The sequence below is a fragment of the Cyprinodon tularosa genome, unplaced genomic scaffold (assembly GCF_016077235.1).
Source record: "Cyprinodon tularosa strain WSP-4 unplaced genomic scaffold, ASM1607723v1 ctg336, whole genome shotgun sequence".
NCBI lineage: Eukaryota > Metazoa > Chordata > Actinopteri > Cyprinodontiformes > Cyprinodontidae > Cyprinodon > Cyprinodon tularosa.
Window position 1 is genome coordinate 966,508 of NW_024039048.1, and position 25,837 is coordinate 992,344.

Genomic DNA, 25,837 nt, shown 5'->3' on the forward strand with positions numbered 1-25,837 from the left:
CTGTGGTTCTCAAGAGAGGAAAACACGCTACTAGATCAGCTATTCCTGCTAATGGAGGCTGTTTGTCATTTATAAACTGTAGGGTAGCAGTATGAATAAAAAATGTAAAGCTTTACTTTCAGCACTGGCATAGATCCCAACACTTCATCAGTAGCAGTTATGATGAAGCCTGTACTCAAGTCACAATAAACCAATATAAACCCTAAAAACCTACAAAAAATAACTAAAGTTACAGATTTTTCAAACTCAAACATTTAAAATCAGGCACATTGGCAGAGCACTGAGGCACAAAGATGGTGTAACAACTGAAAATCCTTATCGCCATCATCATCATTCCCATACCAAATGGAGCCACAATTTAAGCTCAGACTATCATGTACCTTACTGTTTTTCACTCTTCTGTCTCTGCTGTCATTTCATCTTGTCTGTCTTCAGATTTCTGCTTCCAAGCAAGCGCTTCTTACATAAGTTTATTTTTAAACACAATATATTTCTTTTTGACAGATGTTAGAGCTGTCTCTCCTCTCTAATTGTTCTTTGACAATAATTTATTCCACTTTTCTTTGGACAACATTTCTGTTTGACAAATTAACAGCACATCTAATCTTTTTGTATCGCTAATCTTTTACAATGAGAAAATCCTGCAAAATGATTTTTGGTTTAGTTTTCTTTAAAAGACGTTTGATTATGTGAGAAAAGGTGTTAATATTAATAACACCTGGACACAAAAACACCTTTAATTGTCTATTGTCTTGTCTATTTCAAATGAAAATATTTGACATAACCTAATTCAGTTGCAAAATATATATTTTGTTAAAAATCTGCAAAGTTTTACAATTTTACACACGTCTTTTATGTTTAGCACCATCTTGTAAATTATAATCACCCCTTTGTTTCTGCAAAGAACATTTTTATCCTAATAGTTTTCCATATCCTGAAATTGTGTTAAATCTTCAACTTTAATGTTTGCAGTTTTAGAACATGTTATTGATATGTTAAAAATATTTGACTATCCTTACCGGGTTTTTTTTTTATTTTTTTGTTTTTTTTGTTAAATCTACAGCTGCAAATGTTTGGATTTTGTTGTCCCCAGAAGCCAAAATATCAAAATCTTGTGCAAATTGCATACATTATCTCGTTTCTGAGACTTTAACCTTTCATAAGCCAGATTAATCCTTGTAGTTCAAATTAAAATTTTACACGGTATCCATCTGGTAAGATGATTCAAGGTGATTGGGTAAACTAAGTTGCACTGGCCTCTGATGTCAAGGTTTTACCCAATCACAGCAGCAGTAGCAGGCGTGACCCATTATATTCTTGATTTGTTTCACAACTAGCGGCTTTAACGGATAAACCAAATACGTTCAGGAGGAACGCGCAAACATCTTTCCCATCCACAAAGGCGCCAATCTGATTCTTTTACTAAAACAGGGTCAGCCATGTTTGCTTTGCTTCAGCCTTCTGTCTCTATTACAGTAGACGTCATGTATTTTATTGGTCCGAAACATTTGCATCTGCGAAAATGCATCTTGCTTTCAAGGTAAACCTTACATGAGACAGAGCAATAAAAATGACCCTTGTAGTCCATATATGGCATTAAACCATGTTGACTCATTGTTTCTTTGCACAAACTGCTTCCTGTTGTTACAGCGTATCTTTACGGAGGCGTATTGCATTCAACAAAGAAAAAAATTCTGACAGCTTACCTCATAATTACGAAATCAGTATCTCATAATTACGAGATATTATCTTGTAATTACGAGATCTTTTCTCATAATTATGACATCTTTATGTCATAATTATGAGATCCCAATCTCAATATTATGAGATCTTATCTCATAATTACGAGATAAGATGTCATAATTATGAGATAATATGTCATATTAAGGTGATCTGGAAGGACGGTCATTGCTGATCGCCGCTACATGAAACATGAACAATGAGTGGATTGTTAGAGAAAAGATCCCGTAATTATGAGAAAAGATCTCGTAATTACGAGATAAGCAGTTTTTTTTTAACGAGATAAGCTGTTTTTTTCTTTTGTTTTTTTTTTTGGTGAATGCAATATGCTTCCGTATATCTTAAAAGTTCATTGATATTCCATGGATTATAGTAAGAAATTTTTATATCAATGAAAATAGACCTGATTATTTCCTCTTGCTTCTGGACCTGAATATATCTTTTATACGAACTCCATCAGTGCCGTTGATGTAAACGTTTGCTTAAGATTTACAAAATGATCAAACCAGTTTGATCAAAGTTTTTTTATTTGTCTGAAGGGAACAGTCAATATAAAAATGGCAACTCTAATATTAAATCTCATCAGCCTTTACCTGTTTCTGTCAGTGTCCTTCAGAGGAATGCTCTTAATATCCTTCCACTTCTTTTTTATTGGACCATCAATCCGGTCTACATGTCCTCTACTGGCTAGTTAAAGCTTTCAGACACGCCTATTTTAACAACCCCTTCAGCAGAGAGTGGTAATGTTCTCATTTTATTTGCATGTGCAATCCTACATCACATGTGTCCTTTTCACACAGAGGCAAATGAAAACTGAGGTCAAGTTCATTTGCAAAAGCAATCAGTTCTGCAGATGAACTTGAACCGTCCCTGAAATGCAGGACCAAAAAAATTGGTTCTTTTAAATGAGTTGACTTTTCCAGTTTGAACTTGGCATTTCACTTGATTTCCCACATCTGTGTAGCAACCAAAGGGAACCTAACCTTAAGCTCTCCTTAAAGGAGGGTTTCTAGTGACTGATATATACCTGCAATGCAAATAAGAGATATAATGTGGATTCATTTGTCACAAAAGGTTTATTTAGCAAGTCATATATATCAGTGTTACATGTAAAACCTCCACAAACAAAGAGAGACTCCGGCAGAATAACCTTTAAAGCGAAGAGCCGCTTTGCATTAGAAGTCACTGATGTTGGTAGATATTTTTTTTGTTTAAGCTCTTTTTAGTTTCTATTGTAATAAATATATATTTATGAATTAATGGAGAAATTTAGAATATCTAGACTCAACAAGCAAAACCAGGAACTTAGAAAATCCCCAAAGCTCCTCAACCCACATAACTACGGGTAGATGATATAAAATAGGGAACAAATCAGTCACCGACGAAAATGTCCAAATCCATTGTAGTCAGCTGTGCTGATAAGTTGCTTTGAGGGAGTGCGATTGACTTATAAAATAAAATATTGATTTATAAAATGAAATACAGCCACAAAAAGAAAACATTAAAAAATGATAAAACTTTGTGTGAATATTAATTAATCTGCATACAGATCTACATAGAGTTCTTAAATTAGAGTGAAATTTTATAATTGGAGCCTGTTTGGTAAATGTATAGAATTATATTTAATAGGCTTATTTAATTTACTCATTTTAGCAGCTTCTTATTAGAATTCATAAAGTCAAACTCAGAGCAGTTTGGCTGTTTGTAGCCACAAACAGTATTTGTTTATGAATAAATATATCTCAAAGGACTCATAATAACCGAAATTAATTGAGATAGAATAAATCAAATAAAATGGAAATTGTCTCATGCTTAGAGGATTATCAATTGTTCATCGAGGACTAAAGTCATTATTTACAGAGGTAGGGGGGCTTCAGCCCCTTAGTGAAGGTCGGAGTGATAGAATAACAACCACTGTAGTAACTGAACGCTTAACAATGCAAGATGTTAGCTGAAGCAAGTATCAAAAACTTAAACTAAAGTGACACCTGAGTCATTGCTGCAAAAGTAGTGGAATTGATTTTTTTTTATAGTAATCTGAAATACTCACAAAACAAGCTTAAATCAGGGGCAATCGGACTTTCGCTCAGTTTTTTTCTGAAACATTGACATCTATCCAGGATTTTTTGTAAATTCTGTTGCTTGGAGACGCTTAAAACATTAGCTGTGGTCCTGTTATACAGAAGGAGAAACATACGTTTTAAGATGTATCTTTACAAAGAGAGCTAGACTTTGAACAGCTAACAGGAAGGTTAATTTAGGGCAGTTAAATATGTTGTTCTTTGTTATTCCCTGAGCTCCCCATATACTACAGTAGATGTGGAATAATCTTAATATATTTGGGGATTGATGTTTAGTGCTTACCATGCTAACTGTGTATTATAAGTATAAGATACTGAAGATAATTTAAATGTCAAATCTAGAAAATTTTGTTGTTTTAAAAAAATAAAATCTTTTTTTACAGTAACACATAAGAGTTGTGATATCACTTATTTTCTCAATATAATTGCTTTCTTACATTTTGTGGCAGAATGGCTACAATTAAACAAAACAAGCTGCTTGTGTCCAAATGCAGAGATTAAAGGTTAGGTTCTCGGTTTTTAATGTTTGTTTTGTTTATAGCTGTTCTTTGAAAACATAAAAACAAGCTCAAAATCTGAAACATATTTGCAACGACTTCTTGTTGATTATAAATTCAAATAGATAAAGAACATTTCATGGGTTTCCCACAGTAAATAAAGGAATAAACGCGGGTCACACAGAGTGGAAAACCAGAGCAAACATACAAAAATGTCTTAACAGATTCAGATACCATTTTTCTCATATCAGACATAGCACAATGTTTTTGCATTTAGTCTAATAGTTCAAATGTGAATTAAAAAAAATGTATGCAGTTATTTTCAATCGGTCACAACTTGTTGACATTTTAAAGTTGGTTCCATCTCAGCATCGCTGATCTCTGGGGAAACTCATTCAGTCAGCATCCCTGCGCTTTCTGTCTTTCTGCCCCTGCTGCAGTTTCTCGCAATTTAACTTCATTGCATCTCCTCAGCCCTCCCCCTTTCTCCTCATTTTCAACTTCACTGTTCTGTGTTCTCCTCGCAAAGCCTCCCTCATAATACACATCATTTAAAATGATAAATGACCTCCTTCCTCCTACGAACCTCTTCCCTACGTCACAGAAAGGGATCGCCGGACAAAACTGAGCGGATCGTTTTCAAATTCACAAGCTACAGGTGGTTGGAAGGACAAAATCTCTGCAGAAGCCACTTGTGCTTTCAAAACATCAATGCAGCATGTGTCTGTAGTGTGTGCAGCTAGAGCTGGTGGTGAAGATGTGTTGAAGGGTTTCTGTGCGTAGGAGGGTCTTCACATGGCATCAGTAGGGAGAGGCAGCAATGATTGCAAGAAAAGACTGATGAATACAGAGGATATTCAGAAAAAGAAAATCTAACCAGCTCTGAAGATCAAGATGATGCAAACAGGTGCAAGAAACTCTATAATTTACAGAAATTGGACTTCCATTCAACAGTTTATCTAAAAATGTCATAAAACAGAAACACTCACCATGAACTGAACGTTGTCAAATCCATTGGCCAGCAGGTGGTTCTCATACTGGACCAGACCGATGGAGTCCAACCACTGTCCAACGGACTGCAGCGGGCAGCGGGGACCTATGAGGGGGTGCAGGGGCAAACGTTTCAGTAGGGAGTAGCCGTCCACGCGATAGCAGCGGCAGTCCGGCTGAGACAGCTGGCACTGCCACATCATGTTCTGGCGGGCAAAGTGGCTGTCGAAGGAGCCCGCCATGCTTTCCGAGGAGTCTTTTGGCAAGGAAAAATAAAGGGAGGGTAGGTAGAGGGAGGGGAAAGGGTGAAGGGGGAGAGGGAAAAAAAAAATCTAGGCAAGGGGCATGATGGGGATAGAGGGGGTCAGCATGCAAAGGAGCCAAACAGGTAAAGTGCAGATGTGCAGATGTTCTCTGAATCCAGCCAGAGGGAGGATAAGAAGCAAAGGCTGAAACTGAAAGTTGTATCCAGAAAAGCGCTCCTATCCTGCCGGGTAAATCCTGCCAGAGATTAGATGGAGTGTAGATCTGTCTCTCCTACAAAGCGCAGCAGCAGCAGCATCCGCTCTCGGTTCAGCTGTTGCGCTCGCTTGGTCGCTCCCCTGAGCTGGTGTATATGCATGCGCGTGCCAGAGAGAGAGCTGCTGCGTTGTAGATTTCTCTTTATCAAGTACTCCCACTCTCATCTGTATGCTTCTGCAGCCTCCTCTCTCTCTTTCTCTCCCTCTCTTTCTCAGCTCTGCCTCCCCCTCCTCACCAACTTCCCTCTGGTCTCTATCCTTCCTCAGTGGCGATCGACACCCTGCTGTCTCTGCTGCTATACATATATCTACCTCGCTCCGTTGATAATAGCCACCACAACAGTTCCAGCGTCTTTGTCTTTGAGCCAGAATCCCTCCCACCCACACACACACAGACACACACCATTCCTCAGTGAATCCACGCAGCCCTGCATATGCATGTTGCTCTATTTGATGTGATATGCATGCTCTAGTTGTGAGGTTGAGCTGCTTTTGAACTAGCAGATTTCTGGCTATGGTAACCATGGTTAGAACAGACTTTGCAGTGATAGATGAAAGAGAAGATGAAGAAAATACCAAATAAAAAAGAAGGAGGGATCAGGAGGTGGAAGTTGGTATAGGAGAGAAAAGCTGCATGCAGCAAACAGATGACTGAAGGAGGATTCAAGGTTTGCAGGTGGAGAGAATTTTATTGATATATTTTGTGCCTTGCAAAACTCATATTTTCCTGTAACAATTTTGTGTTGATTTTAATGTATATTATTGATTTGATAAAATAAATCAATAAAAATTAAATGATGGAGTGAAAAATAGAAGAAGTCATTGTCACTGCATTTACAGCAATAAGTGTTTTGGTGACGTCTCCACCATTTTTCTTTGCAAAAGTTTAACTCAGCCAAACTGGATGGAAAACATCTGAACACTAACTAATAATACCTGCCACATCTTCTCCATTGTTGTGATATCTGGACTTAAACTTGGTTGTTCTCATGAATGAAGAGGCTTTAACTCATCCCATCATTCCTGACCTCTCTGCTGGGTTTCTTGATCTTTGTGATCCTGTAATGTTCTCCAACAAATCTCTGAGACAACCTTTGGCCTATAAGGTGACTACTAAAGGCTGCAGTGGATCAGATTAAAAACGGTTAATCCACAGACTTTTTGATTTTTGTTTTAAAAACAAAAAAAGAGGCACAAAAATCATGTTTTCTTTTATATTAGTGTAATAAAGCAGAATTGCAAAAATGCTTCGAATGTATGAATGATTTTGCAAGGCAGCTCAAAATAAAACTATAATTTCCTATAAATTAATTCCAATCACATTTATTATAATTTAAAACAATAGGGTGTTATTCTAAGTTTCTAAACATTGACTTTGTAGGGCTGCTAACTGTAGCCCATCAGTGACAGGTCACTGTAAGAAGGGTTTGTTGTCATTTTCCTTCCTTAGGAATTCAAACTAATACATTTCTGGCTAATGTATTCAAATTTGCTGGGATGGATAAAACATATCTTTGACACGCAGAGGATTGTGCATGTTTTGAACATGACAGAAGATCCCAGATTCATCTCCCATCTTAGGCTAAATTTAACGTTTTTTTAATTGAATTAAATTAACAAACAACTGGTAATTTTTTTTTTCTTCTAAAAATCACAGTTTCAAAGAAGAGTAAAGTTGCTCTTCTGCGTGGTGGTGTGGGCTTGCAGAGGTTTGAAGAAATAATGATGCAGAAGTTCTCCTTGCCCACTTTTGCCATTTAAAAGGCACAGTGACAGCTGTGCTGTTTCACCTGTTTGACAGCAATAAAATATCCTCTGTTTGCCAGAAGGAATAAAATGCCATTTAGGAAAAAAACTATTGCAAAGCACAACATTTTATTACACAGTATGAATCTTTATGGAATAGCTGAAAGTATTTTGCAAGTTTTATTACTTGTATAGAGAGTGAAAGAGGTCATGGAGATGGAGATAACATGCAGAAAAAATGTGCAAATTAATCATAATTCATGTAAAAACTCCTCAGATGTTTGAAAGTCATACATTTACAGAAGAAACCTCACATGTTCTATGACATAAGACTATTGTGCATTTTACATCATCATAAAAACACAGATTTAAGAAAAGAAAATCACTGGTGTCTAAGGTTGGAGATGAGATCCCAGCCAGGGTCATAAACCTGTATGACTGGAGTCTTAATAAAAGAGTTAGCAATCAACTAAATAGATTGTGCTTTATTATAGTCATTTCAGCCCTTTTTGGTTGATTAAATGAACACGATTTCACCCAGACAGAGGGTCTGATAATAAAGCATTTCTGTTCATATTAAAGATGGGATGAAAAGTTAGTTGATTAGAGAAATGGAGATTTTTTTTTTTCAGAGCGAGAACGGAATAGTTATTATTCATAAACGACAACAAAAAAAGTATCATATCGTTCAGCCGAATCCAAGAAGGTGCCATAGCAACCACGGTTGCAACCAGTGACGTCACATAGGGGGATCGGCTCTCGTCTGGCAGGAGCTTAAGAGACAGTTTTTTGGTTTTGATGTACATTTTTTTGCTGTTCTTTTCAATGAGACAGACATGTGTAGCAATGCATCGCTCTCAAGAGCAAAAGAGAGCATATGGGGCAGGAGTTGCAGGACCTGTTTATTAACAAGACTATACGCTCACTGGAAGAAGATTCATAATAAATTCTGTTGCTCTTGCTATTCATTCAGTCTGTATATCAGCCATGTTAGCTAGACATTCTCCCAAAGTGACGTCACACTAAAACGGACACGGCAAAAGACCGTTTTCTTTAAAAAAAAACGCTTATTTTTTAAATATTAGTATCTGAATATCGCTGGACTTTAGTATTGACAGAAATTAACAACAGGAGAGCATTTCCAATAGGCTCTATGCACTACACCATTACTTCCTGACTTTAAGGCAGCGCCTTTGTTTCCTGTCTTTTTCTACTGGATGAACTGAATAATCCAGGTGTGTTTGACCTCAGTAGGCAAGGCCAGGTTAATCAGTCCATCCAGTAATAACAGGAAACAAAAGTTCAGGGAGTAGTGGAGTTGTGCATAGAGTCCATTAAATGTCCCATCTTTAAGTAGGTCAGAGCTTCCAAATTTGCATGTAATTTAAAACGATCCCCCCATAAACTTCTGCTTTTATCATAAAAATAAACCATATTTACTTTTGGAAATTCTTCTTAAATCTCATAGATTTAAAACATTTTGATGTACTTTGTAATGTTTTTATTACTGTAAAAAAAGCATTAAGCTATGGAGAATAACTTTTGTTTTTCATGGGGAGGCAAGCTTTCTGGCAATTAGAAAGTTACAAGTTCAAGCACAGCTTCTCAAGGCACACATGATGTGCCCTTCAGCAAGGTACTTGAACCAGAGGTTTAGGCATACATTCCCTGAATGAATGATTCACGGAATGTATAACTAAACCTTTTCTTATCAAGAAAAGGTTTAGTTCATCTCATATTTTGCTAATTTAACTCAACTTATTTTCATACCACTAAGTGACTTTTAACTCTTTAATTTGTTAGACAAAAAAAAAAAAAAGAATTTCATCTCTCCCAGGTCCTTTATTTTAATGAGATGGGGAGGTTTCCTCAAAATATTTGCATATTTCTTTTATTTTAACCAACTGCATTTCTACAGAATTTAAAGGTCCCATATTTTGAAGAATTTACTTTATAATCCTCGTCTAATGGTCATATTTGTCCTGAAGCCTGTGTATGAGGTTCACAAATGAATCAAAGAATGCTTCAGAAGCAGGCTTCTCTGAACACCTTACATTGAAGAGAGGATTGATACCAACTGTCTCTAAGGGCAAGAGCTGAACATGACTTTACTGTGTTGGACTGCTTGGCCTGAAAACACTTTAGCACTGCAGTTAACATTTGTGTCTTTGACAGTTTTGATAAGCGTGTGGTTTTTATGAGATGAATAATCTTCTCCGTGCTTAAGAAACAGTCTTTTCCTAACATGATATCTGCAGTATTTCTGATTGTATGCTTAAATTAAATGAATTTTGCAAATAGCAGCTCAGTTAGAGGCTGTAGCAGCTCAGGTTAACTTCCTACTGTGTAGTTGTTGGGTTTGTTTATCGAAACATTGTTTACAGTCTAGGGTTTCCGGTTCCCTTAAGAAACAGGATTTCTCTGTATGTAGAAGAAATGATTAGAATGAGATTGGTCCGTATTTGATAAAAAAAAATTATTATTATTGTTAACATCATAAATGAACGGCAGTGAGCGACTGTAACATCAAGCTGCTCCTGTTATTTGTTGTCACTTATTGGCTGCTCAGAGCGGACAGGAGCCGCCCATCGTTTAAGGTCAGCCTTTGTCTTCTGTATTATTCTGCTATCCTAGCTGCCATCATTACGAACTCTGACTGGTTGTCATGGTTACAAGGTGTGGCTGCGCAGCCTTCGGGAAGGCGAGAGCGTGGAAAGCCAAAACAGCTCATTAAGAAGAGGGCTGAAAGAGGAGGTTATTGGGACAGGCTGTCCGCCAAATCTCAGAGGAATTTTCCTGCTCAAACAGTAAAAACATGCTCTAAATGTTATTATTATGAGACCTTTTAATCTTTTACCAGCACTGAAAATCACAGTCTATAAGCTTTCCAATTAAATGGGATTTAAATCTTCCTAAATAGTTTGTTTTATAGCAGATTGGTTCCAAATCATATGGTCGGATAATTAGCATAAGTAGAAGCACTGTACTCATTCTTGAAAACCAGAAAGCACTTTAATTCTAAGCTGATCATTTGCTAAACTTTGTAATTGTATTACATATATTTTCAATTAAATAGCTATTTTTGAGAAAAATGTGTTTCAATGGCCTGTATTGGTATTAGGGTTTAGGATTCTAACAGTTACTTTGTGGTGTGCATGACCCAGCCTTGCACACAAACCAGCTAATGTAAGCAGTTTTATTAACAGGATTTATCCTTTAGATTAACTCCCCTGACACTCATACATCTGGGATGTTGTTTACCTGAGGTAACCTCTTTGACATCCAATCCGCTGCCGATCCCCGCGCCGATAGAGCTCATAATCTTGTCAATCTAAACAGATGGAAAAAGAGATGTGTACAGGACATATTAATAGGAGGGAAAGTTATTTCCCAGGAATAAGGCTAAAGGCTATTTTTGGATTCGTGCGTCACATAATATGATCTTTACACCAACCAGGATGCTGAGTGTCAGCCATTTCCTCTGTGAACTAAAGGAGCAGAAAACTTTCAGACAGCTGAACAGAGATGAAGCCAGAAGGAGGCCGACTGCTGGCTGCAGCTCTGTGGACATGCTGCTAACCAGTGAACTGCACAACCTGCTCATCTGTCAATAAGGCACACAAAGTGTCACTTGCACTATTTACAAAGGAATCTAAATAAGCTCTTATTTACACCAATTACATGAGTAGAAATAAATACAAATATTCAGACCTTTCACTTTTTTTAATTATGGTTTACAGCTAAATCAGTCTCTTTGTTTTTCAGAAAACAGAAAACTGTCGAAGGGAAGTGAAATAAGCAGTTTGATCTTTTTTCACACCAAGAAACATGAAATCTTTTTTTAATCTCAACATTATAACTACAACTTCAGTAATAACGTACAAAAAGCAGGAAACTACATCTGCTTGATGCCTGTTGCGTTAATGAGGAGCTTTTCTGACACCCCTTGTGCTTCGTCTTTTTCCAACAATGTAGCTCTTTCTATGCGCTGCAAATAGGGCAGCTTTGTATTTCCCCATATATTAACCCAGAAGCCGCCTGAACTTTTTCTTTTAAATTCCATGCCGTAAGGCAGGAAAGGTTACCATAAATAGTAAGATGTCGAAAAAGAATAAAAACCTGATGGTAATTCATCTGATCAGCAAGTCAGGGGTTGTTTTGGATAATTAACATGTATATGCAAATGTGGCAAAGCTTCCATACACTAATAGGCTTTCACTCACATCATCAGAATCTTTTTAGGTTGTCTGATTAGATCTGATTGGATTTGTTTTTTTTTTTTTTTTTTTTTTTTTTTTTTTTTAAGAAAGTAATGTAAAAAGATTTAACTGCAGTGGGAAGTCAGAGAATAACTTCCATGTCAGGAACCCTGTAATAAACTGAGCCGCTGAGACAAACGAGTTAAGATCTCCAGCCCACTGCAGCCTCGACCTCTGCTCTCCACCCTCCACAATAGAAACTACTTTCAAAGATTCCCTTCTTCCCTGCAGCTCCAGGAACATCAGAGGGGAAACATGTTCAATTAGCACTTTTCTCCTTCTGCACTGTACAAGTGGAGCATGTTTCAAAGGAAAGCAGTTAGATGGTGGTCAGTGCTGAGGGTGCACTCTTCACTCCTGCAGAAACCATTTGCTCTGAAAAGCTTATTTGCTTTAATCAGTTCTAGAGCAGACAGAGATCGGCGTCTTTGTTCCTTCTTTAATGTCTCGACTGATTAGATAATCTGGACCTTAATCTATTTGCGTCATCTTACCTCCTCCCACTCAGCTGTGAAGGAGGGGGTTCGCTCCAGTCTTTTTTCAGGGCTCACACCCTCTCGGGAGCCGGGGGTTCCGGGTCCCTGGCCCCGTGATCCAGAACCCCAACTGTGTTCCTCCTATAAGAAACAAAAAAAAAAAAATATTCACAGATATGCTAAAAAAAATAATAATAATTGAAATTCTAAAAAAAAAAATTGAAATCAGAGTTTCATAAAACTGATTTTAATCAAACAAATTGCATTTTTCACAGCTTATAATTTATTGACATTGAATTAAAACTCAAACGCAGCACAAGGCGTGGAACACTGTGGCCCAGATTGGCGAGTTATCTCATTGCCTGGACCGGCTTGAACTTTCTGAAGTCACACCATAGAAACTGTAATTTATACACATGAATATTCAACATGGTTGAATCTGCATCAACTGAAAACTTATTTCTATCTAAATGGGACACTCGCAAGACAAGGCTTTCATAAACTGTGCTGATCTTCAAGTCTTAAAGGAAAGACTTGTCTGTAAATTTTTCACACCCTGCTATAGATGTCACATTTATTGATATATGAGAATAGAATAAAAAATTAGTGATCCCAGGAGGTGGAAATTCATAATGTCGCAGCACCAATAAAACAAGAGACAAAAAAAATTTACTTCATTAATTAAGTGTTTAAAGTAGAAAAAGATCTGTATGTATTTGACTGTTTAAATGAATATAATATTGTCCTTTTTATGAATATATCAGCAACCGAAATCTTCACTTAGAAATATTTTCCATTAAAAAAATCTTGATTTTCTGCTTCACTCCTTTATTACCTTGGATGAATAAAATTAAAATCCTGCTTTCCATATTTTTTTCCCTTTGCTTGGTCTAAAAAAGTGAGCATTACTGACTACCTCATTTTTTTTTATTTTTTTTTACATGTTTCTTAAAGCCAGACAGTTGCCATTTGAAATGACTTTAGTTTTGTGTCATGTCTGTGATTTGCTCTTTTCTACATAATTAAACAACTGAATGAACATCCGCCAAAGCCAGTGATTTCAAAATTTTTGCCAGAGGTTTTAGGAAACACTCAAGTCAGAACAGACTCAGGTTTGCAGTTTATTTTTTTGTCTACACAGACCTAAAATCTGCTTAATTTAAAGAAAAGTAATCCCATAGTATAATGTTGCTCCTACTGTGCTGTACCGTTGGTGTTTTGGGGATTATAGAAATGCACAGATTTATTTGTGTGTTAGAGATTCCTTTTGAAACATGTCCTTACAGTAAAAGCATCATTAAACATGCTTCAGAATCACTTTTTCTTCCTCCCGCGAGGAATTTGGAAGACAATAGTGATGCAGGGTTCCAAATGGAACCATTCTTCAGTGTTACTGTAAGCCTCACTTTAATAACTCTCACCAATTTCCAAGAAACATACAGTTTTTTCTTTGCATTTATTCCTGTATATTCTATTTTTTGCATCCTGCTCCTGACTAGCACTCCTTATCCTCTAAAAAATTAATTTTAGTTTTCATTGCATAGAAAATATGTAATATTAGATTTAGAACTTCTGAGATGTATTCAACAACCCGACCTTTTAAGACGGGTTTGCACACCTTAATTTCTTTGTAACTGATGCCAACTGAAGTGAAAAAAAAAAAACAAAACAAAAAACCTCTCACCTGTATGGGGGACACGGCCACCAGGTTTGAATCCGACTTGGAAAGGGACTTTGACAGCTGCAAATCCAACACGCTGCGCGGGACGGACCTCATCCTCCCCAGGGTGCACGCTCTCTCCTCGTAACCTTCCTTGGCCTCAGCTCCTGCCTGGTTCCCCTGAAACTCTGGAACTTTTCCGTTTTGCCTCGAGGAACGAGGGGACGGATGGCTACGCGTTGACCATCCGTGAGGCAGATCCTCCTGCTCACAGTTCTTGTGCTGACCTTGGTCCTGGTTGACCCTGGTGTGGAAGACGGTCCGATAAACAACCTGTGGCTTTTCAGCCCTTTGAGGAGACGATTCTTTTTCAGTTCTGGATAAGCCCTGTGAGGCTCCCCCGCCAATCACAACGCTGAAGTCGGGGGTCTGCAGCACGCTGCTCTGAACTTCTGAAGAGGAATATTTAAAGTGTTTGGGGCTGTAAAGGTGATAAGGCGTATCTGGGGGCTCACAGGCTGGAGAGGACCCATGAAGAAGGCCGGCAAACTCCTCTGGGATGAGACTTTTTCTGTTTTCCTCCACAAGACGACTTGAACTGGAGGAAGAGCAAAGAGGAGGAGGGGGTGGATCTCGCTGGTACGTCCCGTCGTCTGCAGAAATGATACAGAAAAGAAAATAACCACCTGTAAATCATAGTTTAGATCATTTACAATTGAATGCAGCTAAATTAAAGTCAAGAACAATATCATACTTTTTTTCACTCTAATTTTCCATTTTATTTCTCCTTTACAAGAATCCCAATAATCTACTTCAGAGTATTTAAGGCCACCTGTCACTAAGTGGATTCTTTTACCAACATATTGTCTAACTAAATCTTTGTCTTTCTCAAGCATATATGCATCTCGAAGCAAAGCCCCAGTGGTATAAAACTAAAGTCTTTGACGAGTTCCAGTACAAAGTGCATCATTTTTCTTTGTTTTGTTCTTTTTTTAAAACCAAAAAAAAAAAAACGCCCAAGGACTTTCATCATTATGTTACAACAAACTGTTTTATATTGACGCAGACAGTGAATAAGAGACTATAATGGATGCTGACATCATTTGACCTGCTTGCCTGATGTGCAGATGAAACCTTTAATTTTATTAAAGCTCATTTAACCAGGAGGTCCCTTAACATTTATGGCTCTTATTTGAGAGTAGCTTTCTTAAAAAAACAACACAAATTAGGAGTACAGGCTAAAAGTTTAGCAATAAAATAAAAACACGTGGAATAAATCAGGTCAGTCAACAAAACAGAAGCTAAAAAAGCAAAGATCCAGCCTAAAAAGAACATTTACACTCTTCAGTTACAGAAGTTTTTATAGGAGATTCAAACACTCCAAAATTTGAGATGTGCTCTGAAGATCATTCCAAAAATACAGGGGAAAATAAAAAAACAGTTCTTTTAATACTTGAAATTTAAAAGAAACGCTAGGGAGTCTTTAAAAGCATTAGAGAACCAAAAGAAGAAATTAGAGGACAGTAAAGTTTTGGACATAACATACCACTGAGCTGTGCTCTTAACAGGGTCCAATAAATAAATTATTTACTAGTGATTCTTGCAGCCTAATTAATTTGCTTTAAAAGTAAATAGAGAAACGGCGTCTAAACAGCTAAGTGCACTAGATGCACCATGCATACAAGTAATGACACCATATCCTAGAACCCTATAAAATGTAGCCAGAGTAGTAGTTTGTTTTTCCTGACTTGTTTCATTTTCAGTTCAGTTCAGTAGCTCTTATTTGTCCCAGTATGGGCAATTTTGGTGCAGTAGTCGTACACCCTTCACACACATGTTCACATTTCACAAATCACAGATAAAAAATAAAAGAAACACAAGAAACATAAAATATTTTAAAAGATTAAAGTAAGGTGGATAAAAGAGACAGAAAAGTAACAAATAATAAAAAGTAAATAAATATGTGCAGTTGTTTCATTTTATCACAAAGATTCATGAACACTATTTTTACCAAATGTTAAAGTGTTAGTAAGAGAAAATAGATCCTCTCAACTTTGCATGTGCACCTTCCAAAAATGTTTTACATTAATGTAATAGAAGGATTTTCCCCTATTTTGATATCTAATCCCAATAACTGATCTTTAAAGATTTCAGAAACACAAATAATATTGTGCACTTTTGAAACTGAAGCCAATGAATGCATTTCTGTTAACATTGGTAAACTTTAACACAGAACTTTTATTATGGCTGAGCCTAATGTAGACCTGAGAACTCAGATCTTAATTTAATTTGGTTTCATTCATGTAAATCTAGGGATATTATATCACCATAATTATAATAATGACATTATATAATAACCTTAAACTAAAAACTGTTTTATTTCCTTGAATTTTTGTTATAATGTTGGTCTCCATCTAACCACATTTCAAGGTTCCAGTTAAATCTCTGCTACAATTTAGCAAACTGTAAAAGTTTAACTTTAAAGCAAGCTTTGTTAGCTACAGCTCTAGTTTTGAACCTTTTATTTATTCCTTTCACTGTATGGACCATACATACGGCAACTAACCATTATTTTGCAAATCAATTAATCTGTTGATAATTTTTCTTGATTAATTGATTAATAATCAGATAGTCAAATAATTCTCAAAGAAGAGTTTTTACGAAATTAAACCTTTTCCACTTGAGATCTGGATAGAGCCTTTTTTTATCTTAGATGTAAAATGTTATATATCTTTTTATAATTTTTGGTATAATTATTGCATTAAGTGGGTTGCTCTGTCAGCTAAAGAATCATTTGGATTCTCTATATTCCAGTTAATGATTACTCGGTTAATAAGTTAGTTGACGATTATGTCAAAAATCAATTAATCATGATTTATTCGGTTAAATATTTCAGCCCTAACATACTGGTAGGTATAAACAGGTTAGCCATTTTTCTAACAATTCTATGCGTTTGTTAATTGAGTTGAAAAACTAATCTGTTTCCTTTATATCTTAAAGGACCAATAAGCAGTAGTTATTTTTTTGGGATAGAAAAAACTAAAACATAGTGATGTGGATAACTAAAGGTATCCTTTTAAACTGCATATGGTGTGACTCCGCAGATTATCTCTGTTTTTCTCCAGTATCGCCGGGTGTGGAATGGATACATTTCACTTACTGTTCCTTTAAGTGATTAAGTCACTAATTATTAATTCAAAGTATAGAGAAATTCTTCTAATCTATAAGAACTAGGATTTATATTTACCCACTGATTTAATATTTGCATAAACTGTTTCTAAATTATCCTTCATCTGCGTAGCTCTAGTGTCATCTACACAAAGTCCTCCAAGTCGTTTAACGTGGTTCATTCAGACAAAGCTGTTTATAAGACCAACAGCAAAGCCGGCTGATTTTTTTCAGAAATCTCCAGATGAGCTGCAAACTAAGGTAACTGTGATTACGTGGAACAACAATGATGTTAGCCCTTGAACAGAGAGCTATTTTATGTCAAGTGTGAATATTGCATTTTCCCTGCTCTGCTGTGTTGTCTGATGTGTTTAAAGAACGTCCATTAACAGACCACAGTTAATCAGGGCTGAAGATATGACTCACTCTACAGTGAGATCGACTCAAAATGTGATTTACAACAGAAATTAAAAAGTGCTGTCGGCATAAAAACTAAATCAAGAGTTTAGGTGACTCATTTAAAACGTGAAACGCAAGTAGATTCAATAAACAAATAAAAAAATGCCAAGCCTTTTTTTTTATTGTGTTTGGACTTATGGTGTTCAGACAATGAAAACTTAAACTCCTGTAATTAAAATCTCAATACTACATAAGCAAATACAAAAAACCACAATATTTTGAAAAGAAATGTAAGGCCTAGTAAGTATGTTAAGTATGTTTATAATTTTGCTACCTGGTTGAGCTTCCTGTTTCATGAGCTACACATCAATGCAGGCTGGCTTTTTTTTTTTTTTTTTGGGGGGGGGGGGGGGGGGGGGGGGGGGGGTTGTTTGGCAGCCTGTGGTTATGCTGAGGTGCAACGGGTCATCTGCATTTTTGGGTCATCCCTTTACAATACCCAATACATTATTTAGGAGGTTCAGGTCAGGGTAGTTTTCTGGATGCATAAAATGCTCTAAAAATAGCCTCATTGACCCTGAATCTCAGAAAACACAGTGAACTTCAATGAATTCTGTACCATCCCACTGTCCTCCAAACTCTGGGATCTTGATTTCCAAATTAAAAACTAACTTCATTTAAAAAAAGGACATTGGACCCTAAAGCAAGAGTCCAACATGCGTTCTCGTTGGTCAAGGTAAGACACTACTGGGTAGGTCTCTTTTCATGTAGGGGAGACAGTTTCCTACTGATGGCGGTCAGAGGGCCTGGTGGCGCCAGTGTACGGCAGCCTTGTTCCTGTCAGTGAGCCTCAGGGCAGCCAATGTGGCTACATCAGTGTGTGCATAAATGGGTGAATGACTGAAAGTAGTGGAAAGCGCTTTGGTCAAGACCTCCGACTTGGAAAAAGGTGTTATTTAAGAACAGGCCATTAAGCAGGAATCATTTGACAGGAGGTCTGCAACACTAGCCCATTGGTGGCCATAGATGTGATGCACAGGAAGCTTCCCCATTTTACTTGACCATTATCTCCCTCATGGTGCATCTTTCTATGAATAAATCACTCTGATCAAACAGCTTCTTTAGCAAACACCTTTTTAATTTACTCATCCTCCTTGTGTCGAAGAACATCTTCCATACATGTCAAGTTCACATCTTTCCCAGTGATGGTGTACATGACATTATTGACATTCATAATTTAAACATGTTATTACAACTTTTTTTTTTTAAAACAGGGAATTTGGGTTTTATCTGTAGGCCAAAAACCTTAACATTACAGGGAAAATGGGGTTAAAAAATGTTGGACTTCATGTTTAATTTATGTTTATAATTAATAAGTTTTCCTTTCTGAAATTAGTGACAAAATATATTGATAGCAGCAAGTTTAATATATGATATAAACTAATTGGGTAATTTATTATCATTTTAACCCAATTAGAAAACTCCTTTATTGCCTGCTTTGTCTACTTGACAATAACAACAACTCAGAAGCTGACAGAATGTCTGAGGTTTGATTTTTGCAGGATCTCACATTCAGCTCAGAAAGAAAACCAGCAATTTTCCTTTCCTCTCTGAGACATAATATATCACCTTTTTATACGCCAACAATCCTCTGACGTCTTCACAGAACGTATTTGACATTCTTTAGGTAAAACACAACACTGCAGTATATAAATCTTTCCAGTTATCCTTCTGGTGGTGGTTTTAGGAGGCGTAGAGAAACATTTGGCTCCACTGCTCCCATTTCTCCCCAGGGTGTGTGTTTTTAAGATGGTTGTGTCTTCACACGCATTTCACAACCCTTAAAACTGAGCCGATAGCATCTCAGCACAAACAGCCAACCAAGCTCTGACAAGCACTCAGCAAATCTTTTAATCCTAAATACAAATAGCTCATTGCAAACCTTAATGAAAAAACAAGATTGTTTCTCCATTTTTATTTATGCATATATATACGACAGCTATTTAACTGCTATATCCATTTATAACACATGTAGAAACACTAAAAGCCATGTAATTTCCATTACTAGTGTTTTCTATGAAATTCAACAAGGCATGATTACAACAATCCGAAATTAAACAGGCACCACCCCTTCTTATATATCAGACATACTAAAAAAATCTGTTGATTCAGGTGAGCTTGAAGTATTCTTAAATTGGTCTGTATCCCTTATGCCATATTCAGCCATCCTATGGATGATTCTATTTTTCCTCAATAAAAAACAACGGAGACCCGGATGTTTAGGACACCTTCACAGCCACAGAAACGACTCAACCTGTAGAAAAGCAGCATATGTAACTCTTTTTTATTAACAAAAATAAAAAACTTAACTGTACAGGACCTATGATTTTTAGCGCTGCAGTTCAATAAACTATATGTTTTTTAATAACCTGGTCCATGATGGTACAACTTTACAGATAGAAATGTTTGCATTGAAGCCATTTGAATGTAATTACATCAGCACTGAAAAGGTGTTTGATATCAGCTAAATTTATGCCTGACAATAGGGAAACAATTACTATGTTTATAGAACAAAAACTGAACTGGATCAGAGGAGCGGAAGCCACGCCCATTTCCACTTAAAACTGTGACGTAAATCCCAAGAAATGTGCAGCAGAGGTTGGCGATACCAGGAATGTTGGTGCTAATGGGACACCAAGAAAATATTGGGTCAGTATCAATACTGACTAGCTTGATTCTTAATGAAACTGTCGACCTTTTGGCGTTTTTGTGATTTTTCTTTCAGTATCACCATTGAAAATAAAATATTAATAGGAAGAAAAATCAACAAGTTTCAAATAATCTAAATATAATCTAAAGACAATGGGAACAAATGTAGCACACCACAACAAATAATGCTTGTTTGACTGGTGCTGCTGAGCCATACGACGATAGGGGGGTGCAGCGATGGGACGCTCTAAGCCCGAGGGTAGTGGCTGATGGACTCACAGCTACTCAACGCGAACGCTTTCAATAGTTTATATTTTCCAAAAATGAGCTCAAACATATTTATTGAATGCTTTCCTATTGTTGAGAACGCAAGAGTACCACAATACACTAATATGTATAGTTATAGACAGATGCCTGCCTTTAGTGCATTATTTATAAAGCGCTCAATAACATTAATGTATAAAAAATGATGAATAACAGCCAATACTGATGCTAACATGAATATATCAATATATCATGCATCCCTAGTATGGATACAACTTTAATTTCATCCATCCATCCATGCATGGCTTCCCTTTAAGCTGCATCAGTGATTATCCTCCTTCACAAGCAGCAAAATCAAATTTGGAAATTTGTCGCAATTTGTCATTGACAGCCAAAGTCTATAAATTGAAACTTATATTTCAAAAATCATTTATACACTGATTTGTAATATTTGTGTTTTAATTCTTGCTGGTTTCTTATATTTCAATTTTAAGTCTGTGTCCTGTGAGCCTGGCTGTCTCTGGGTTGGCTGGTACAGCTATTTCTGAGTCTGGTTGAACTAAAAAAGACAAAAAGATATGTTAAATTTTATTGTAGCATTGCAATTTTTTTCTTGTAAACTTGGGGATATATTTTATTGCATGTTGCATATCCCAGTAAATCTCTTTCACCTTTAAATCAGCAGCTCTCACTGTGTCTCTGCTCTGCTTAAAAACAGATTTATGAACCTGTCTACCAATATAATGATGCCAGAGAAAATCATTTTCCAGATATCTAGAAGGTCTGCTGTCTGATGTTAAATAAGAAAACAACAGATATGAGTTGATTTTAATTTTTAACTCTGAGTATTGGTCCTCTGAGAAGCTCAGGTTTTTAAACTTATATAAATGTACAATCTGTTGCCATTTTTAGCTGAAAAACCTCCCTATGTGTAACGAACGGATTTTTCGGTGGCATCTCTAATTTTTTTAACCAAACTGTCTCCTAACTTTTATTTAAACATATATCGAAGTAGCTGCCAGTTAAAATTGATTGAGTGCTTCTGTGTATATATATACAGAATATATATATATATATAAATTGCACATTAAAGTTTTATGCATCACAACTGATATAAAAAATGGATCCGATTTTATTTAAAATTATAATCTTTGTTTTGTGGATTGACTATAACAAAGCCTATGACTCAATGCCACATACATGGATACTGGAATGCCTGGAAATGTACAAGATCCACAGGACTCTAATAGCCTTCATCAAGAACTCAATCAAGCTGTGGAAAACAAGTCTGGAAGCCAATGCAAACCCAATAGCACAAGTCACCATCAAGTGCGGCATATACCAGGGTGATGCACTATCCCCGCTGCTGTTCTGCATAGGCCTGAACCCCCTCAGCCAGATCATCACAAAGACTGGCTACGGATACCAATTCCGGAGCTGAACAATCATCAGTCACCTCCTCTACATGGATGACATCAAGCTGTATGCCAGGAGTGAGCGAGACATCGACTCACTGATCCACACTACCAGGATCTACAGCAACGACATTGGGATGTCATTCGGACTGGACAAGTGCGGTCGCATGGTCTCAAAGAGAGGGAAGATGATCAGAACCGAGGGGGTTGAACTACCAGAAGGCCACATAACAGATGTTCAGGACAGCTACAAATGGGGTGCCACAGGCTAACGGAAACCACGAGGAGATGGCAAGAAAGACTGCCACAGCTAAATACCTACAAAGAGTAAGGCAGGTCCTGAAAAGTCAGCTGAATGGGAAAAACAAGATCAAAGCCATCAACACATATGCCCTACCAGTCATCAGATACCCCGCTGGTATAATAAACTGGCAAAGGAGGAGATAGAGGCTACTGACATCAAAACGAGAAAGCTCCTCACAATGCATGGAGGGTTCCACCCCAAATCCAGCACTCTGAGACTGTACACCAAGCGTAGCGAGGGAGGCCGAGGGCTAGTGAGTGTCAAGACCACTGTCCAGGATGAAACAACTAAGATCCAGGAGTACATCAGAAAGATGGCCCCCAAAGACAAATGGCTTGGTGAGTACCTCAGGCAGGAGAAAACCGAAAGTGAGGACAAGAAAGAGGAAGGAGAACCATCATGGAGGGACAAGCCGCTGCACGGCGTGTACCACAGACAAATAGAAGGCTGATTTCAAAAAATCCTACCAGTGGCTGGAAAAGGCTGGACTGAAGGACAGCATAGAGGCACTAATCATGGCAGCACAAGAACAGGCACTCAGTACAAGATCAATAGAGGCCAGGGTCTACCACACCAGGCAGGACCCCCGATGCAGACTGTGCAAAGATGCCTCTGAAACAATACAGCACATAACAGCAGGGTGTAAAATGCAGGCAGGAAGTGCATACATGGAACGCCACAACCAGGTAGCTGTCATAGTGTACAGGAACATCTGCCATGAGTATGGGCTGGAAGTCCCAAGGTCAAAATGGAAGACACCTCCTAAGGTAGTTGAGAATGACCGAGCTAAGATCCTATGGGACTTCAAGATCCAGACTGACAAACAGGTGATGGCTAACCAACCAGACATCGTGTTGATCGACAAACAGCAGAAGAAGGCAGTGGTGATAGATGTGGCAATCCCAAGCGACAGCAACATCAAGAAGAAAGAACACGAGAAGCTTGAGAAATACCAAGGACTGAAGGAGGAGCTAGAAAAAATGTGGAAAGTAAGAGCAGCAGTGGTGCCAGTGGTAATTGGAGCACTGGGGGCTGTGACCCCCAAACTGGGAGAGTGGCTACAGCAGATTCCAGGTAAAACATCAGAGGTCTCTGTCCAGAAGAGCGCAGTCCTAGGAACAGCTAAGATACTGCGCAGAACCCTCAAACTCCCAGGCCTCTGGTAGAGGACCCGAGCTTGAGGATGACACATACCACCCCACGAGGGGTGAGAAAACAGTTATAAATTGCACATTAAAGTTTTATGCATCACAACTGATATAAAAAATGGATCCGATTTTATTTAAAATTATAATTTTTGTTTAATTTGTCAGAATAATTTATGACAAATGTAGTTTTAAACAACATTTTTTTAATTATTTCATAGTTCGGTGGTAAAAAATACAGATAAAAAAAGCAGATCAGCTAAAATAGGGGAAAAAAAGACCCCTTATAAAATAGTTTTCCTTTCCATGTTTTCTTATACTGAGGTCGTTTACAGGTGCTGGTCATAAAATTAGAATATCATGAAAAAGTAGATTGATTTCAGTAATTCCATTTAAAAAGTGAAACTTGTATATTATATTCATACATTACATACAAACTCATATATTTCAGATGTTTATTTTGTTTAATTTTGATGATTACAAATGACAACAAATGAAAATCTCAAATTCATCATATCAGAAAATTAGAATATTACTGAAGACCAATAAAAACAAAGGATTTATAGAAATGTTGGCCAACTGAAAAGTATGAACATGAAAAGTATGAGCATGTACAGCACTCAGTATTTAGTTGGGCCTCCTTTGGCCTGTATTACTGCAGCAATGCGGCGTGGCATGGAGTCGATCAGTCTGTGGCACTGCTCAGGTGTTATGATAGCCCAGGTTGCTCTAATAGTGGCTTTTAGCTCTTCTGAATTGTTGGGTCTGGTGTATTGCATCTTCTTCTTCACAATACCCCATAGATTTTCTATGGGGTTAAGGTCAGGAGAGTTTGCTGGCCAATTAAGAACAGGGATACCATGGTCCTTCAACCAGGTACTGGTAGCTTTGGCACTGTGTGCAGGTGCCAAGTCCTGTTGGAAAATGAAATCTGCATCTCCAAAAAGTTGGTCAGCTGCAGGAAGCATGAAGTGCTCTAAAACTTCCTGGTATGTGGCTGCGTTGACCCTGGACCTCAGAAAACACAATGGACCAACACCAGCAGATGACATGGCACCCCAAACCATCACTGACTGTGGAAACTTTACACTGGACTTCAAGCAACGTGGATGAAGTGCCTCTCTTCTTTTCCTCCAGACTCTGGGACCTTGATTTCCAAAGGAAATGCAAAATTTACTTTCATCAGAGAACATGACTTTGGACCACTCACCAGCAGTCCAGTCCTGTTTCTCTTTAGCCCAGGCAAGACGCTTCTGAAGCTGTCTGTGGTTCAAGAGTGGCTTGACACAAGGAATGCGACAGCAGAAACCCATGTCTTTCATACGTCTGTGTGTGGTGGTTCTTGAAGCACTCACTCCAGCTGCAGTCCACTCTTTGTGAATCTCCCCCACATTTTTGAATGGGTTTTGTTTCACAATCCTCTCCAGGGTGCGGTTATCTCTCTTGCTTGTACACTTTTTTCGACCACATCTTTTCCTTCCCTTCGCCTCTCTATTAATGTGCTTGCACAATGAGCTCTGTGAACAGCCAGCCTCTTTAGCGATGACCTTTTGTGTCTTGCCCTCTTTGTGCAAGGTGTCGATGGTCGTCTTTTGGACAACTGTCAAGTCAGCAGTCTTCCCCATGATTGTGTAGCCTATAGAACTAGACTGAAAGACCATTTAAAGGCTTTTGCAGGTGGTTTGAGTTAATTAGCTGATTAGAGTGTGGCACCAGGGGCCATCAATTTTGAACCTTTTCACAATATTCTAATTTTCTGATATGATGAATTTGAGATTTTCATTTGTTGTCATTTGTAATCATCAAAATTAAACAAAATAAACATCTGAAATATATGAGTTTGTATGTAATGTATGAATATAATATACAAGTTTCACTTTTTAAATGGAATTACTGAAATCAATCTACTTTTTCATGATATTCTAATTTTATGACCAGCACCTGTATATCCTGATTAAAAAGCTTTTAAAGCAACCAAGTGTTTTTACTTCAGGTAAAGCCAAAATAGAAGCTTTTATTGTCCGTTCATATAATTCTGGTTACAAAGGACTCGTCTTGAAGCACATCACTGCTAGTAACTGTGTTTTAAAGGCTGGATTGAGAAAACATGTGGTGGATCCCATCCAATCATCTTGTGGTTTTCTATTAATTGATTGATTGATTTGGAAGTTTGCTATATATCTAATTAAGATTCCTTCTGTGACTTTGCAGATAGCAGCAAAGCCAAAACAAGAGATTTTAACTTTTCACTTAAAGCGCAGAAAAACCAGCATGATTAGAAGTTAAAATTTTGAGAAATGTAACATTCATCATGTAAAATTTTGCTAAATATTATTTCTGTATGAACATCAACAATCTCCACGCCACTCAGTACTCCTCTTCACTTCTAGCTTTTCTCTTTTTTGTTGAAGTTGAAAACCAATGGCAACAGGTGAGCATGTTGGTAGCTATGGGAACAATCTG

The 25,837-nt window shown here is 37.4% G+C and overlaps 1 protein-coding gene across 6 annotated transcripts in view; it reads right to left on the minus strand.

Annotated features, from left to right (window-relative positions):
• anks1b (ankyrin repeat and sterile alpha motif domain containing 1B) overlaps window positions 1-25,837 on the minus strand; it is a 296,256-nt gene that overhangs the window by 71,753 nt on the left and 198,666 nt on the right. For 5 of the 6 annotated variants that reach the window (XM_038294207.1, XM_038294206.1, XM_038294209.1 and 2 more), the window contains 4 exons: window positions 13,995-14,623; window positions 12,329-12,451; window positions 10,837-10,906; window positions 5,308-5,414 (listed from right to left, as the gene is read on the minus strand). In XM_038294207.1, the coding sequence (XP_038150135.1) occupies window positions 5,308-5,414; window positions 10,837-10,906; window positions 12,329-12,451; window positions 13,995-14,623 (929 nt within the window). Of the gene's footprint in view, window positions 1-5,307; window positions 6,122-10,836; window positions 10,907-12,328; window positions 12,452-13,994; window positions 14,624-25,837 lie in introns of those variants that run through there. The other variant, XM_038294211.1, reaches the window with a different exon arrangement.